The sequence below is a fragment of the Triturus cristatus genome, chromosome 1_1 (genome assembly GCF_964204655.1).
Source record: "Triturus cristatus chromosome 1_1, aTriCri1.1, whole genome shotgun sequence".
NCBI lineage: Eukaryota > Metazoa > Chordata > Amphibia > Caudata > Salamandridae > Triturus > Triturus cristatus.
Window position 1 is genome coordinate 52941312 of NC_140579.1, and position 16290 is coordinate 52957601.

The following is a 16290-nucleotide window of genomic DNA, read 5'->3' on the forward strand; positions in this document are numbered from 1 at the left end:
GCATCGAAGGGGTTAAATGCTCTGTTCATTTTCAAGGACTGCCCCTGTTACAGGTGTTGTTACTCAGATCTTGCGGGCACTATTTCTTACTTTAAGATGGAGCACTGGAGACCAGAGCTTGTGGTTTACAGAGCTCTGTTGTAAACAGGGCTGTAAAGCTTGCTCTTGTCTTGCCACATTTGCCGTGCATTCGAAGACCGAGGTCTGTTTTAGCTGAAGCTGCCTCCTCCTGCTTTTGAAACGCACAGCCTGGAATCACGGTCCCTGCCTTCCTACGGCTGCTACCGCCTCCGTCTCCGAGCTCAACAAGCATTTGCAATGCAATAGGTCTCGCATTTGTGAGAGTTTGAGCTATTGGCATTGTAAATGACAATGCCCTTAATTTAGGTTTTGAAAGCCTACAAGCGGTGCATAAACACGCACATTGTACTTATAGTCGTTGCTTACGAGAAGCAAGGCTGGCAGTAACTGCTCCTGTTTTAGTGCCAGCCTTGCTTCTCATAAGCAAGCAATATAAGTACAAAGTGCTTGTTTACACACGGCTTGCAGGTTTTCAAAACACACAAATAAAAGACATTGTCAATTACAATGCCAATAGCTCAAACTCTCACAAATGAGAGACCTATTGCATTGCAAATGCTTGTTTCTCTTCTGACTACAAAGTCAGACAATTTTGTATAGTTCACTATGTGACAATCTTGCTGGTGTTCAGGAAGTGTTAAAGGAAATGCTGTAGGATGTCAATTTATTTTGTAACACACAACAAAATCCAAATACATATAAAGTAACTGTGCAAATATTAAAAAATATAAATCAGCCATTCGGAAAGCACAAACAAAGCACAAACTTGCGTTCTACATACTTTTATTGGTAAAACTAGTGGCCATTTCAATTGAAAACATGCAGTCTTCAAATGACGCGATAACAAAGGGGATGATGGACGGAGCTTTGAGCAAATCAAACACTCACCCCCAGTCAACTGATCTGGGTTTAATCCATCATCATTCTTTAGCTCACTCCACCACCCCAGTTCAGACATGGCCATATGCAACTTAGTCTGACCCTGTGCCTCATGGGAACAGTCCAGCCCGAACTACCAAGCCATGTCTTCCCTGGACCGGAAACAAGCATCCTGGGACCTGTTTCTGGCTAATCAGCCGTCATCAGCCAGACTAGCTTGAATCCAGTGGCAAAGTGAGCAAGGGACCCACGTCTGGGCATACCCTGCCAACTTAAGGGGAACAAAGCAATACCAAAAGGGATGATGGAGCAGCAGAAGTGAAGCCAGGCCCAGCAGCAGGTGCAGGACAGAGGACACCGATCTGGGAGGAAGGCAAGTCCTTCTTTAGTTCAGCCTTACTCAAGAAACCCAAGGTGGACCTCAAGAACTTCTGGCCCATCTCCCTGCTCCCATTCCTGGCGAATGTCATCGAGAAGACCATCAACAAACAACTGACCCGCTACCTCGAGGAGAACAGCATTCTGGACCCGTCCCAGTCCGGGTTCCGCAGCAACCACAGCACCGAAACTGCCCTCATCGCCGCCACCGATGACATCAGGGCCCTGCTAGACAACGGAGAAACCACGGCCCTCATCCTCCTGGACCTGTCAGCTGCCTTCGACACGATCTGCCACCGCACACTACGCACACACCTCCACGACGCCAGGATCCAAGAGAAGGCCCTGGACTGGACCACCTCCTTCCTCTCCGGCAGAACACAGAGCGTCCGCCTCCCCCCCTTCTGCTCCAAAGCCACCGAGATAATCCGCGGCGTACCCCGGGGCTCATCCTTCAGCCCAACGCTGTTTAACATCTACAAGGCACTGCTCACCCGCGTCGTCCGACTGCACGACCACAACATCATATCCTACGCCGATGACACGCAGCTGATCCTCTCCCTCACTAAGGCCCCCACACCGCCAAAACCAACCTCCACGAAAGAATGTAAGCCGTCGCCGATTGGATGAAGAACAGCCGACTGAAGCTGAACTCAGACAAGACGGATCCACCCCCTCGGCCCGGGACGACTCCTGGTGGCCGACCGCACTAGGAACAGCTCCAACACCCACCGACCATGCACGCAACCTAGGGTTCATCCTCGACTCCACCCTCTCCATGACAAAGCAGGTCAACGCCGTCTCCTCCTCCTGCTTCACCACCCTCCGCATGCTCCGCAAGATCTACAAGTGGATCCCCACCGAAAAGAGAAGAACGGTCACCCAGGCCGTCGTCAGCAGCAGGTTGGACTTCGGAAACGCCCTCTACGCAGGAGCCCCAGCCAAACTCCTGAAACGACTTCAGCGCATTCAGAATGCCTATGCACGCCTGATCCTCGACACCCCTTGCCGCAGCCACATCACACCCCACCTGAAAGACCTGCTCTGGCTCCCCATCAGCAACGAAGATAATCTTCAAGCTCCTCACCCACGCACACAAGGCACTCCACAACACCGGACCAGCGTACCACAACATACGCCTCAGCTTCTACACCCCCACCCGTCAGCTTCACTCTGCCGACCTCACCCTTGCCACAGTCCCCCGCATCCAAAGAGCGACCTCCGGTGATAGATCATTCTCCCACCTAGCCGCCATGACCTGGAACACCCTTCCCATCCACCTACGGTAGACCCAAGACCTGCTGACCTTCAGAAGACTCCACAAGACCTGGCTTTCTGAGCAGTAGCAGCATTCCACCCCTCCCCCCAGCGCCTTGAGACCCTCACGGGTAAGTACTGTGCTTTACAAATGCTATGATTGATTGATTAGTTCCTTACTCAGACCATGCAGGATGGGGGGTGGGGGGCTGGGGCTTTTTTAGCTGGAGGGGAAGCGGGGGGTAACTCCGCCAGGCCATGGAACTCCACGGAATTTCACTGAGTTTTCTAGTAACTCTGTGAAACTCCACGGAGTTCCTCTTTGCAGGCTCCGCCCAACCTTATGTGGGAGGCGGATTTACACCTTCCCTAGACGTATTGTATACACACAGTGTGCTCCTCTGCCGCCTCTGGAATGGGGAGCACTGCGTATCCTTCCCCAGCCTCTGGCTCAGACTAGAAGCACACACTTCTTATACTCTTGTGCTCCAGTGGGGAGCACAGTTAGGGTTGACACCTTTCTCAGAGAAAAATACCGGCCTTTTGTTCACTTTTTACTATTCTGCAAAGGCCCACACACACCTCGATAGAAAATAGTCTGTGTTCAGGGCCTTTCTGTCTTTTATTTACTTTTATCATCGGTCAGGGATCATTACAGCAGCTGTGTGACATTTTAAAAGTGCTGTCTTCTTATATTTACTGGTTAAAGTGTGTTCCGAGATGGGGCAAAACAAAAACACACACAGAAGTTATTTTCTCAGGTTTGTACCGGCTGAGATAAACTATTGGTCATGCCAGTTGGCAACCGTAAGCACAGTATGAGGCTGGATCACCCCATCTCTAGAACTAATGTATTCTCACCTTGTGCTCCTGGGCAGCTTCTCGAATGGAGAGTAGCGCGTAGCTTGTCCGCCTCTCACCTGGTGCACAACACCCATAGGCCTCAAAGGGCTTTAGCCACCCCCCACCCCCCTACGTGGGTGTCAGCCCGGGCTGAGACAGCTTCACAGGCACACACAGTTTTTGAGCTGGCAGCCGCACCCCAGTACTTCACAGGTCTTTAAAAGACCATTCGCTTGATAGAAGAGGGTTTGTTGTTATGGTCTCGCCTAGCGGTGCAGCGCATGCGCTGTCCGCTCTGCGAGGCATGCAGTATACACTATAGGTGAGGGAAACCCCGCCCACTCCTCCGTCCACTTTTTCATTGGCTTGTAGCTTTTTCCTTTCTAAGTGCTGCCTTCTGATTGGTTTAGAGGCTGCTAGTCCCGCCTTATGACGGCCATGTCTCCTTCCATGGCTATTGGCCCCTTTACTGCGTGTTTCCTGAGCACTACTTTGTTCCCGTGCCACCCCTCCACCCCTCCCGCTGTCCGAGCCTTCTCTCCGGCCCCCCCACTTCCGTTGTTCGTGCCTTATCGCCCGCACTCCCGTTTGCAATATACGGATATTTTTTTTTTACTTGAGTGCAGAGTGCGTTTCCCGACCCGGGTAAATTTTTTTTTCACTTGAGGCAAGCGCGTCATATTCAAAAACTTCAAACGTTTAATCTTGTGCCCACATTGCTGTGTTCAACATTGCGTGCACTTTATAGTGCCCCTGGGCACAAGCAGGGACCTATTAGAGTGCTTCTTTAGCAGAACGCACTCTACGGTCCCCCGGGGCACCAGCAGGCATCCACTTCAGCGTGCCTTTCTTGCCGGGAAACCCGTGTACCGAGTCATTTCCCAGAGACCGGCGTGTTTCCCAACTTAAGACTCGCACTGCACAGATGGTGCGCGGTGAGTCCTCCACGCCGCCTGCTGACATCACTGGCGCTTTGGGGAAAAGGTATTTTGTGTTCGTTTTATGTGTTTTCCATTTCTGCTGCTTATTTAGAACTTCAATAATCAGCGCTTCCAAATTGCAGGGCCGTAATGCCTTTTGGCTCCAAAGCAGCTCTTTTCCCTGCCAGTGGCTCCCTGGCGCCCGCCTGTTGGTGCCAGCCATTATCCCCACCCTCTGGTACACTCCCAGTGCCAATTGCGCCCCTCCCTCGCTTTATTCCAGCAGCCACACTGCAAGCACCAGACCGCGGGGCACAGCAGCAAACCGGAGGCGAGGGAAACTGACACACTTAAGTTATTATTGCACCTCACTGCCATCGGCCCTTCTACACAGCTTTTAAGTAAGAATTGAAAGTATTCTTTTCTAGAGGTACCCGTCACACGGGAGCCTTCCCAGATCCCGCCTCTTTCAGTTGCACCTCCCCGACAGCCAGCTACTCCAACCAAACTAAACTGCCCCTCCTAACTCTGCCCCTCCTAACTGCGAGACAATGATCTGCTATCTTTCTATGCTAAAGCAGCCCTCATCCGAGCAATTGTTTGTGTCGAGCGACACTCAACTCTAGAAGCATACAGTGGGGGTGTGGTCAGCCGCACCCCTCCTCCATGTGTTCGATGGCCTCTCTTACCCTCCCCTGTCAGGGCTGGTAGCCACAGCCCCCACATCTCCCGGGAGTGCTTGTTCAGCCCTCGTCAACTCCTTAATGAAACACACGTCACTAACATAGGGTTTGATAGCAGGAAAACCGTGATGGATAACATATTTGCCCACCATATACCCCGTCACAGTAATTCCGTTCAATCCAGGGAGCGCACTGGTAGTGTTGTACACACCACAAGGGGAGCGTGCCTTCCTCCGCAGCGCTGTAGCAAGAATGCAAAACAAGGAAAAAGAAAGTTCTGCCACGTGTGAAACATCTCCACTCCAGATCCTAGGATATACCCAGAACTGAGAAATGTTCAGTCTGGTGTTAAACTTGATCGAATGGATTTCCCAAGGGTTTAATTCTGTGTTGCAGCTGTCCACGTGCACTTCGGCTATCCTTTCATAGGATCTTAACTGAGAGAAAAACTTATAAGGTGTCTCGAGGCAGACGTAGTAGAAGAGAAGGTAATAGGGAGCTAATTAAATGGGTACACTGGCGTGTTTTTGCCTGACATGATCCATTCTTAATAGAGGTCAGTATAGTTTCTCTTCTCCCCCCTGTGCTTCTTCCTCCTTGGTGCTCGTGCTCCCTTCCTAGTGAGCTGTCTCCGCCTCCCCTCTATTGATCTTTCCTCCTCTGTGCTCCCTCCCTCGTGAGCTGTCTCCGCCTCCCCTCTATTGCTCTTTCCTCCTCTGTGCTCCCTCCCTCGTGAGCTGTCTCCGCCTCCCCTCTATTGCTCTTTCCTCCTCTGTGCTCCCTCCCTCGTGAGCTCTCTCTGACTCCCCTCTATTGCTCTTTCCTCCTCTGTACTCCCTCCCTCGTGAGCTGTCTCCGCCTCCCCTCTATTGATCTTTCCTCCTCTGTGCTCCCTCCCTCGTGAGCTGTCTCCGCCTCCCCTCTATTGCTCTTTCCTCCTTCGTGCTCCCTCCCTCGTGAGCTGTCTCTGCCTCCCCTCTATTGTTCTTTCCTCATCTGTGCTCCCTCCCTCGTGAGCTGTCTCTGCCTCCCCTCTATTGCTCTTTCCTCCTCTGTGCTCCCTCCCTTTTTAGCTGTCTCCGCCTCCCCTCTATTGCTCTTTCCTCCTTCGTGCTCCCTCCCTCGTGAGCTGTCTCTGCCTCCCCTCTATTGCTCTTTCCTCCTCTGTGCTCCCTCCCTCGTGAGCTGTCTCTGCCTCCCCCTCTATTGCTCTTTCCTCCTCTGTGCTCCCTCCCTTGTTAGCTGTCTCCGCTTCCCCTCTATTGCTCTTTCCTTCTCTGTGCTCCCTCCCTCGTGAGCTCTCTCTGACTCCCCTCTATTGCTCTTTCCTCCTCTGTGCTCCCTCCCTCGTGAGCGGTCTCTGCCTCCCCTCTATTGCTCTTTCCTCCTCTGTGCTCCCTCCCTCGTGAGCTCTCTCTGACTCCCCTCTATTGCTCTTTCCTCCTCTGTGCTCCCTCCCTCGTGAGCTGTCTCTGCCTCCCCTCTATTGCTCTTTCCTCCTCTGTGCTCCCTCCCTTGTTAGCTGTCTCCGCCTCCCCTCTATTGCTCTTTCCTCCTCTGTGCTCCCTCCCTTGTTAGCTGTCTCCGCCTCCCCTCTATTGCTCTTTCCTCCTCTGTGCTCCCTCCCTCGTGAGCTGTCTCCGCCTCCCCTCTATTGCTCTTTCCTACTGTGCTCCCTCCTTTGTGAGCTCTCTCTGACTCCTCTTTATTGCTCTTTCCTCCTCTGTGCTCCCTCCCTCGTGAGCTGTCTCTGACTCCCCTCTATTGCTCTTTCCTCCTCCGTGCTCCCTCCCTCGTGAGCTGTCTCTGCCTCCCCTCTATTGCTCATTCCTCCTCTGTGCTCCCTCCCTCGTGAGCTGTCTCCACCTCCCTTCTATTGCTCTTTCCTCCTCTGTGCTCCCTCCCTTGTTAGCTGTCTCCGCCTCCCCTCTATTGCTCTTTCCTCCTCTGTGCTCCCTCCCTTGTTAGCTGTCTCCGCCTCCCCTCTATTGCTCTTTCCTCCTCTGTGCTCCCTCCCTCGTGAGCTGTCTCTGCCTCCCCTCTATTGCTCTTTCCTCCTCTGTGCTCCCTCCCTCGTGAGCTGTCTCCGCCTCCCCTCTATTGCTTTTTCCTCCTTCGTGCTCCCTCCCTCGTGAGCTGTCTCCACCTCCCCTCTATTGCTCTTTCCTCCTCTGTGCTCCCTCCCTTGTTAGCTGTCTCCGCCTCCCCTCTATTGCTCTTTCCTCCTCTGTGCTCCCTCCGTTATGAGCTGTCCCTGCCTCCCCTCTATTGCTCTTTCCTCCTCTGTGCTCCCTCCCTCGAGAGCTGTCTCCGCCTCCCCTCTATTGCTCTTTCCTCCTCTGTGCTCCCTCCCTTGTCAGCTGTCTCTGCCTCCCCTCTATTGCTCTTTCCTCCTCTGTGCTCCCTCCCTCGTGAGCTGTCTCTGCCTCCCCTCTATTGCTCTTTCCTCCTCTGTGCTCCCTCCCTCGTGAGCTGTCTCTGCCTCCGCACTATTGCTCTTTCCTCCTCTGTGCTCTCTCCCTTGTTAGCTGTCTCCGCCTCCCCTCTATTGCTCTTTCCTCCTCTGTGCTCCCTCCCTTGTCAGCTGTCTCCGCCTCCCCTCTATTGCGCTTTCCTCCTCCTCTGTGCTCCCTCCCTTGTCAGCTGTCTCCGCCTCCCCTCTATTGCTCTTTCCTCCTCTGTGCTCCCTCCCTCGTGAGCTGTCTCTGCCTCCCCACTATTGCTCTTTCCTCCTCTGTGCTCTCTCCCTTGTTAGCTGTCTCCGCCTCCCCTCTATTGCTCTTTCCTCCTCTGTGCTCCCTCCCTCGTGAGCTGTCCCTGCCTCCCCTCTATTGCTCTTTCCTCCTCTGTGCTCCCTTCCTCGAGAGCTGTCTCCGCCTCCCCTCTATTGCTCTTTCCTCCTCTGTGCTCCCTCCCTAGTTAGCTGTCTCCGCCTCCCCTCTATTGCTCTTTCCTCCTCTGTGCTCCCTCCCTTGTTAGCTGTCCCCGCCTCCCCTCTATTGCACTTTCCTCCTTTCTGCTCCCTCCCTCGTGAGCTCTCTCTGCGTCCCCTCTAATGCTCTGTGCTCCCTCCCTTGTTAGCTGTATCTGCCTCCCCTCTATTGCTCTTTCCTCCTCTGTGCTCCCTCCCTCGTGAGCTGTCTCCGCCTCCCGTCTATTGCTCTTTCCTCCTCTGTACTCCCTCCCTCGTGAGCTGTCCCAGCCTCCCCTCTATTGCTCTTTCCTCCGTGTCCCTGCCAAGCCCCTGCTCCATTGCTTTCATGTTTTCTCCCCCTCCCATGTTTTTTTTATTCACAGTTTTAAGTAGCGCAAAACCAAACGTTTCAGAGCGCTTTTACATTAGCACCAGTTACATTCATTTTTTTAGATACAGGGAGATTAGGTTATTTGCCAAGAGTCGTGAGTGTAGCGTTGCGCTCTAGTGGTTAGCGCCAGGGCACGCCGGGAAGGGGGCGTGGCTTAGAGCGCGGCGCGCAGGAGAAAGAGCACGAAGGCTGAGGGAGACGGGAGTGTGTTCCCGGCGCTCGGTTCCCGCGAGTTAATAAAGAAGATTGTGAACCATAAGAAGGTGTCCAGAGTTATTGGTAATACCAGCAATTACACTAGAACCCCGTGTGTAGAGAAATAGTATCATTACAATGGCGACGAGGTCGGGATGAAACCGGCACAAAACCCAGGCACCTTGGGAAGGAACCGAGCGTGGCAGAGGCACCCAGTCATCCTGCACCAAGGACAACAGCCAGGAGGCACCAGCAGCTCGGAAGCGCAGAGTGCGACAGCCACGGCGACAGGTTGGCCAGAGGTACGAGGAGGCCACAAGCACAGGAGGCCAGACCGGGTAAGGAAACGCAGCACTCCGACAGGCACAAAGGCGCACCTAGGGGAAGGGCCACGCCGGGGGAGGAGCATCAGCAGGCCGCACAGAAGCCAGCGGCACCGCGGCGCCCGAGCGACTTAGCGGGAGAAGCGACGCCACAGCACGAGGGGGCACCAACAGCGACCAGTGCCCACAGGGGGAAGACAGAGACAGACCTGGCGACCCCAGGGCCTTCGCAGAGGGGCCAAGACAGCCTTTCGCCCATGCAAGAGAGCGACCAGAGAGGAAAACACACGCCAGGGAGCCCTCCAGGGGAAGACGACAGGGACAGTACAGCCCACGGCGAGAGGGGCAGGATGTGCGCGCAAACAACGTCGCTCACCAACTTAGTACCATTCCTGCCGATAAGAGGGGACCCGGCGATGCCCTGGGAAGACTGGAAACGGTACTTCCTGAACTACATTGAGGCCCTGGAGGAAGAGAGTGAAGGAGAGTTCTCAAGTGCTAGGAAAAAGAAGATACTCCTACACAACCTAGGCCCAGAGGGCATCAGGGTATATGACAGTTTGGTGAAAGAGACCAGGCCAGCAGCGGATACAGAGGTGTTTAAACACGCGCTGGATAACTTAGATGCTCACTACAGGCCGGTGGTGTGCACGGCCATCGACAGATGCAACTTCTTCCAGAGAAAACAGATCAAGGGAGAATCAGTGGATGAGTACGTCGCGGCGCTACAGAAGATGGCGGTAACGTGCAAATTTGGCGCACTTCACGACGAACTGATTAGAGATCAGATTATCATGCACACCACCAACACGGCCATACAGGAGAAACTGTGGGTCAATGGGGATGCCCCGCTAAAGGAAGTGGTAGCGCTAGTGAAGAAGGCTGAACTATCTAAACGATGTGCAGAAGCAGCCAAAAGAGAAGGCAACGACCGCACGCCAGTCTGCAAGGTAACAGACGGGGACCGACCAGACGCTCCAAAACAACAGGCTTCAAGCGGCAGGTGGCAGCAAAGGAGGTTACCGCAAAGGACCACGAAGCACCAGAAGCCACCGGAAGAGAGGAAGAAGGGGTGCTACAGGTGTGGCAGCCAATCACACCAAGGCAACAACAGGGATTGCCCCGCGTTTCGAGCCAGGTGCGCATACTGCAAAATAGTGGGGCACTACGAGAAGGTGTGCAGGCGGAAACTCAGCAGAGGAGACGTGAAATACATAGCGCAAGACCCAGAAGGGAAAGAAGAGCCCCAAGCGGAAGAAGACGAAGAAGATGAGGTCTTATGTATCGATGACCAAGTACTGGGAGTGAACTGCATACGGACCAAGAAACCAGCACTACAGATGACGATCGGCGGAGTACAAGTGCACATAGTGGCAGACTCGGGCTCCCCATACACGATGATCCAGAGGGCAGTGTGGAAAAACGAATTTAGTTCCAAAGTCGGCGACGATCTACTACCCACCGACATCCACCCGGTCACGTTCACCGGAGAGCCAATACCCGTGGTGGGGTATCGCAAGTTGATGTTCGAGTTCAGAGGGCGCAGAGCAGAAGGGAAGCTGTACGTAGCAGAGAAAGGACCCTCCGTACTGGGATGGAAGGATAAAGGAAACTTGGGCATACCGCTCAACCCGGGAGGCTCCAATCAAGTCATGCTAATTGAGACCAAGCCACCGCGAGATGAAGGCAAGTGGATGGAGGCGTACCCGGAGGTGTTCAAAGGGACCATAGGGAAGATGACAAAATTTACACACAAGATACGACTCAAGGAGGGAGCCAAACCAGTGAGTCACAGAGCCCGCAATATTCCCTTCAGAAGCCGGGAGGCAGTTCAGGAAGAATTGAAGCGTCTGGAAGCAAATGGAGTCATAGAGGCGATAGAGAGCGCTGAGTGGCTGGCGCCATTGGTGGTTGCCCAGAAACCCAACGGGAAGCTGAGACTATGCTCGGACCTGAGGGAGCTCAACAAGAACATTCTAGTGGACAAGTTCCCTCTACCCAGGATAAATGAGATGTTAGCGATGACCAAGGGAGTCAAGTGGTTCTCCACCATAGATCTCACCTCTGCGTATCACCAAATTGCATTGCATGCCACCTGTAATCATCTAACGTCGTTCATCACGCCGTTCTGGTGCTACAAATTTCTCAGGATGCCTTTCGGCCTTGCATCCGCAGCAGCGGTTTTTCAAAAACTGATGCACAGGTTGTTCCAAAAAGTGGACGGGGTCCAATACTTCCAGGATGACATCCTAGTGATGGGGAAATCCATGGAAGATCACGACAAGAAACTGCACACGGTGCTGGCGATCCTCGCCCAAAATGGCCTCACAGCGGAATGGCAGAAATGCAGATTCAGAGTCAACTCAGTGACCTACCTGGGCCACGAGATCAGCGAAAGGGGCATCGAACCAAAAAGGGCAAACATGGCGGCCATAAAAGACGCACCCACGCCAACGAGGAAGGAAGATGTTCGCTCCTTCTTGGGAATGGCTGAATTTTACAGCAAGGTCGTCCCGCACTTTGCGTCCAAGACGCACAACATGCGGCAACTCTTGAAGGAAAAAACGGCATTCAAGTGGACACAGGAGGAGCAATTGGAATTCGAGAGGGTAAAGCAAGACATCTGCACAGCTGTCCCCTTGGAAGGGTTCGATCAAGATTCATTGTCCATACTGACCACGGATGCCAGTGACAAGGGCGTAGGGGCGGTCCTGATGCAGAAGGCCCGAGGCGGAGAGGTCACCACCGTCAGCTTTGCTTCAAGAGCTCTAGCGGCGAACGAGGAAAAATTCAGCGTCATAGAGAAAGAGATGCTAGCCACGGTGTGGGCGATGGAACGGTTCAGGAAGTACGTGTGGGGGGCGAAATTCCTGCTCCGCACCGACCACAAGCCCCTGGTGAAAGTATTGACCTCGAGTGGGCACGCGCATGCGACGCCTCGTATTGCAAGGATGAGTTTGAGACTGCTGGACTACGTGTACGATGTGGAGTACAACCCAGGATCTAGAAACAAGGTGGCGGATTTCTTGAGCAGGGCAGCGGCCATGGAACCCGCGGAAGGTGGAGAACCTTCGGAATGGGAAGAGTACGTGGTCGCAGTTATGCAGGACCAGGAAGGGGCGGTCAGCATCCAAGAATGGGAAGAGGCGTACACGGCGGACGAAACCCTGAACACAGTGAAGGGCTATGTGACACACGGGTGGCCGGAAAAGAGGCACCTTGATAGTGAGCTGCGGAAGTACTGGGAAGTCCGAGAAGAGATGTCCATCGGTGACAATCCTGTGTTTCTATTGAGAGGGGACAAGGTGGTCCCTCCGAGCTCCATGGTGACCCATCTCTTATCCATCCCACACGAGGGACATCTAGGGATCTTGAAAACGAAGGCAAGAGCGAAGCAGGCGTACTGGTGGCCAGCCATGGATGCTCAAGTGGAAAGACATGTCAGGACATGTGAACAATGCAACAGGGCAGACAAGACACAAACCCTACTGCGCCCACCACTAGGAAAGTTCACAGGGGAGTCGAGTCCCTGGGAAATGCTGGCGGTGGACATCCTAGGTCCAGTCCTGAACGCGGAGGGAGTACCCATGTACCTCATTGTGGTGGTGGACAGATACTCAAAATGGCCAGAAGTGGAGGTCTGCGACAGCGCCGACACAGAGACGGTGTTAGCATTTCTCACAGCCACGTTCCTGAGGGAAGGAATACCCAAAGTCATAACATGTGACAATGGCCTACAATTCGTTTTGGAGAAATGGAACGCTTTCATGTCCAGGAATGGAATCGAGGTCAAACATACTCCAATCTACCACCCAGCGGGAAATGGGCTGGCTGAAAGATTTAATCGAGTAATAATGGGTTCCATACAAGCGGATATCAGTGCAGGGTTGCAGTGGGAGAAGGAACTCCAACGCATGCTCTGGGCGTACTGCATTACTCCGACCAGCACCGGGTACAGCCCGTTCAAGATATTGAGAGGACGGGAACCCTTTACAAAGGACAACGTCGCGTGGAAACATCTCATGGTACAGAGTAAATGGTCGCCAGCAGTAGTAAGGCGCAACCTGGACAAGGCACAGGCAATTTACACAGAGTACTATAACAAGCGACGGAACACAAAAGGGGTGACCCTGGAAAAGGGGGAGTGGGTGAGAGTAAAACAGGCCACGCTGAAAAGAAAAGGAGAGAGCAAATTCAGCCCGCCGCTGCAGGTCATAGAAACGTACACCAGGTCAGCTTTATTGAGCGACGGAAAGGTATGGTCGCAGGACAGAATGGCAAAATGCAACAGAATAGAGAAATGGGAAGTACCGGAGGACAGGAGGACACAAGGCCCCACAAATGAGGAGGCACCGGAAAGGGAGGACTGTGAAGCCGAGGAAGAACCAAGCCTAAAGTTCCCCGGGAGAAGGGGGGAGAGCCAGAGCCTGAGGGCGTTGGAAAAGAACTTAAAGGAGCGCCACACGGAGGATGAGACTCTGGAGCAAGTAGAAGTGGAACAAGGAGAAGGTGCGAGCGGAGGGGGATCCCCGGCCAGGAAAGAACAGGTGGCGCCCTAGAAAGGACAGAACTATACAAGATCGGGCAGAGAGATCAAGATGCCAAGAAGGTTTGAGGACTATGAAATGCAAACCAAGTAAGACTGAACCATAAGGGCGGTGCTCCGAAGTTGTTGTTGTTAAAGACGTTAAAAGGGGGAGATATGTAGCGTTGCGCTCTAGTGGTTAGCGCCAGGGCACGCCGGGAAGGGGGCGTGGCTTAGAGCGCGGCGCGCAGGAGAAAGAGCGCGAAGGCTGATGGAGACAGGAGTGTGTTCCCGGCGCTCGGTTCCCGCGAGTTAATAAAGAAGATTGTGAACCATAAGAAGGTGTCCAGAGTTATTGGTAATACCAGCAATTACACTAGAACCCCGTGTGTAGAGAAATAGTATCATTACAGTGAGGTGTTCTGCCGACCCCGAGACTGCAGCTTGGCTTCCCAGTCGGCAGCTCTGAAGGGCCAAATCCTCTCCTGTTATTTACCCCCGCTCTCTGCCCCCACCCAGGGTGTGGAATTTGACTAAAAGGAGTCAGCCATGAAAACAAAGCACTCGGGTAGCAAGCGATGACAAAATGTGGTGAAAGGTTTCATAGGCGTTTTGTGAATTACAAATATAATGTAAATGGAGAACTACTAAAGAAGGTACAAGGTCCATAAATAAAAACTCAAGAGTGCGCAGCATCTCCACCTTGATGGTGATGGACAGAAGCGCTGCAGCTTTGCTGCTGGCACGTGGCAGCGCCTCGCGACACTGTGGGGAGAGTGTTTGCTCCAATTAAAATATCCCTCTTTAACAGGGACATTTTAAGGATGTTGGGGGCCCTGGGTCAAACGTATTTTGGGGACCCCTGTTTGTAACAGCTTTCAATTAATGTAACCAGTTTCAGCTCTTTTATGTCCTCTTAGGCCTGGCCACTGACGGTGCACAGGCGCACCCATATTTCATTTGCAGTATTTGCATAGCACAGATCTAGCATGTACAGTGCAGTGTATCACACAGCACAGCGAGCGTGCACTATCATTGGTGTGCGATTAAAAAAAAAAAAAAGATCAAATGTCTTTATTGAAACACTTTATTTTCAACATTTTGATTTGCCACCATCCTGTTTAAAAGTGCTTGTCAGCACCGCCGCCTCCCAGCAGCACCAGGGCAAAGTGCGTTAAAGAGGGTACCCTAACTGTAAGCCCACCTCACGCACACATGGACTTCTTTGTATACTTCAGCTGTTCTAATATTGCTCCATTTCTCTTTGTACCTGTCCGTAAAAGTCTCTGCCCTTGTTCCTCTGTTCACTTTTATTTTATACTATGCATCTCTCAGTCGGTCCTTGCATCCGTCTCTCTTAATCTCAGTGCCAGTTTCTCTCTCTCTCTCTCTCTCCTTCGCTTCTTTTTTCTGTTTCGCTCTGCTTTGATTTGTTATTTTCTTCTCCTGTTTCTATTTGTTCGTCTCTATTTCCTGCTTTCTTTACTTCATTAATCTATGAACATTTTTGCTTTCTTTAATTCTTTTTTCCTCATTCTATCTTTATTGCGCCGTTTCTATTTTCCCCTCTATTTTCTTTTCACCCCAGTTCTCCCCCTTCTTCATTTTCGTTCTATCTATTTCACTTTCTTCCTTTCTCCAACATCCTTTCTGTTTCCATATTCTTTCCTCTTTCATTCCTTTGGTAGGTAAAAGACATTGTCATTTACAACGCCAAAACATCTAACTCTCACAAAAGCGAGACCACTTTGCATTGCAAATGCTTGTTTCACCCCTTCTTAGAGCCCCTGCATCTCCACTCTGCCTATTGCTGGAAGAATTACGGCCCCCGCCCCAAATTTGGCTCTAGTTGAGCCTCTGACCCACCTCTAAAGCACACATACTTCGTACTCTTTGGTTCCCTCTGGGAGTGCCATGTGTACTGGTGCCACCCCTGCCCCAGCTCTGTAGCACACATACCTTGTACTCCTGGGCAGCTTCTCGGATGGGGAGCACCGTGTGGGGCTTGTGATCACGTGACATGCTGCAGACCACACAGATGGGCTCCTGGTCATCTTCACAGAACAGTTTCAGTTTCTCTTCGTGCTCTCGGCACAGATTCGCCTCCTGGGGGGTCGCACTCGGTACCTGAAGCTGTTTGGCGATTTCCACCATGTTCGCCAGGTGCCTGTTGGGCCGGAGGGATTTGTTCTGAGATATTTCCCTGCACTGGGGACAGGGGAAGTCTGTCTGCAGCCCCTCCCAGCATCGAGTGATACAGGACAGACAGAAGGCATGTCCACACTCCACAGACACGGGGTCTGTGAAATATTCCAGGCAGATGGAGCAGGTGGCCTCCTCCTTCAGGCTCCGGAGCTGGTTTGCTGCTGCCATGTTCCTTCCTGCCCGTCCCGAGAGGAAGTGTCGAAGTTAAGTTTCGTTTCTCCCAATTTGTGAAGTGGGAGTGTCTGTCCCTCCTTCCTTACTCCCCGCCCACCTTAACCAGCTGCTGCGCCTGCACAGAACTGCCCTGAAACCTCCTGCAGCTGAGCAGGGACTGTCTAGGGATGAGCTGCGATCACGTGCCAGTGTCGTAAGGAAACTTGAGGGGGCCCCCCTGCAAAGTATCTGAAGGGGGCCCCCCACGCTCTGGACCCAGTCAGGAGCTCTCATGCCAGGGGCCTGCCATCTGTTCACAGTGCTTCAGGCCCCCCCCCCCTCCCCCTCCCCGGAGCTCGGGCCCCTGGCCTCTGCACACCAGAGGCGGTAGGAGCTGTTGCTAAACCTCTGTCTGGTTTCAGCTCATGTTTATAAATTAATTTGACATAGTTTTTTTTCCTGTTCAATAAACAATGGCAGCCATCATCCCTACAAATATTGACTTTGCAAAAGTAGAACAAAGACTAGAAGGCAGGCCATCTT

The 16290-nt window shown here is 52.8% G+C and overlaps 1 protein-coding gene across 1 annotated transcript in view; it reads right to left on the bottom strand.

Annotated features, from left to right (window-relative positions):
* LOC146869358 (E3 ubiquitin-protein ligase TRIM39-like) overlaps positions 1–15794 on the bottom strand; it is a 90400-nt gene extending 74606 nt beyond the window's left edge. The window contains exon 1 of the mRNA XM_085651680.1: positions 15349–15794. Coding sequence (XP_085507806.1) covers positions 15349–15762 — 414 coding nt within the window. The 5' untranslated portion in view covers positions 15763–15794. The remainder of the gene's footprint in view (positions 1–15348) is intronic.
* Between the last annotated feature and the right edge of the window lie 496 nt (positions 15795–16290).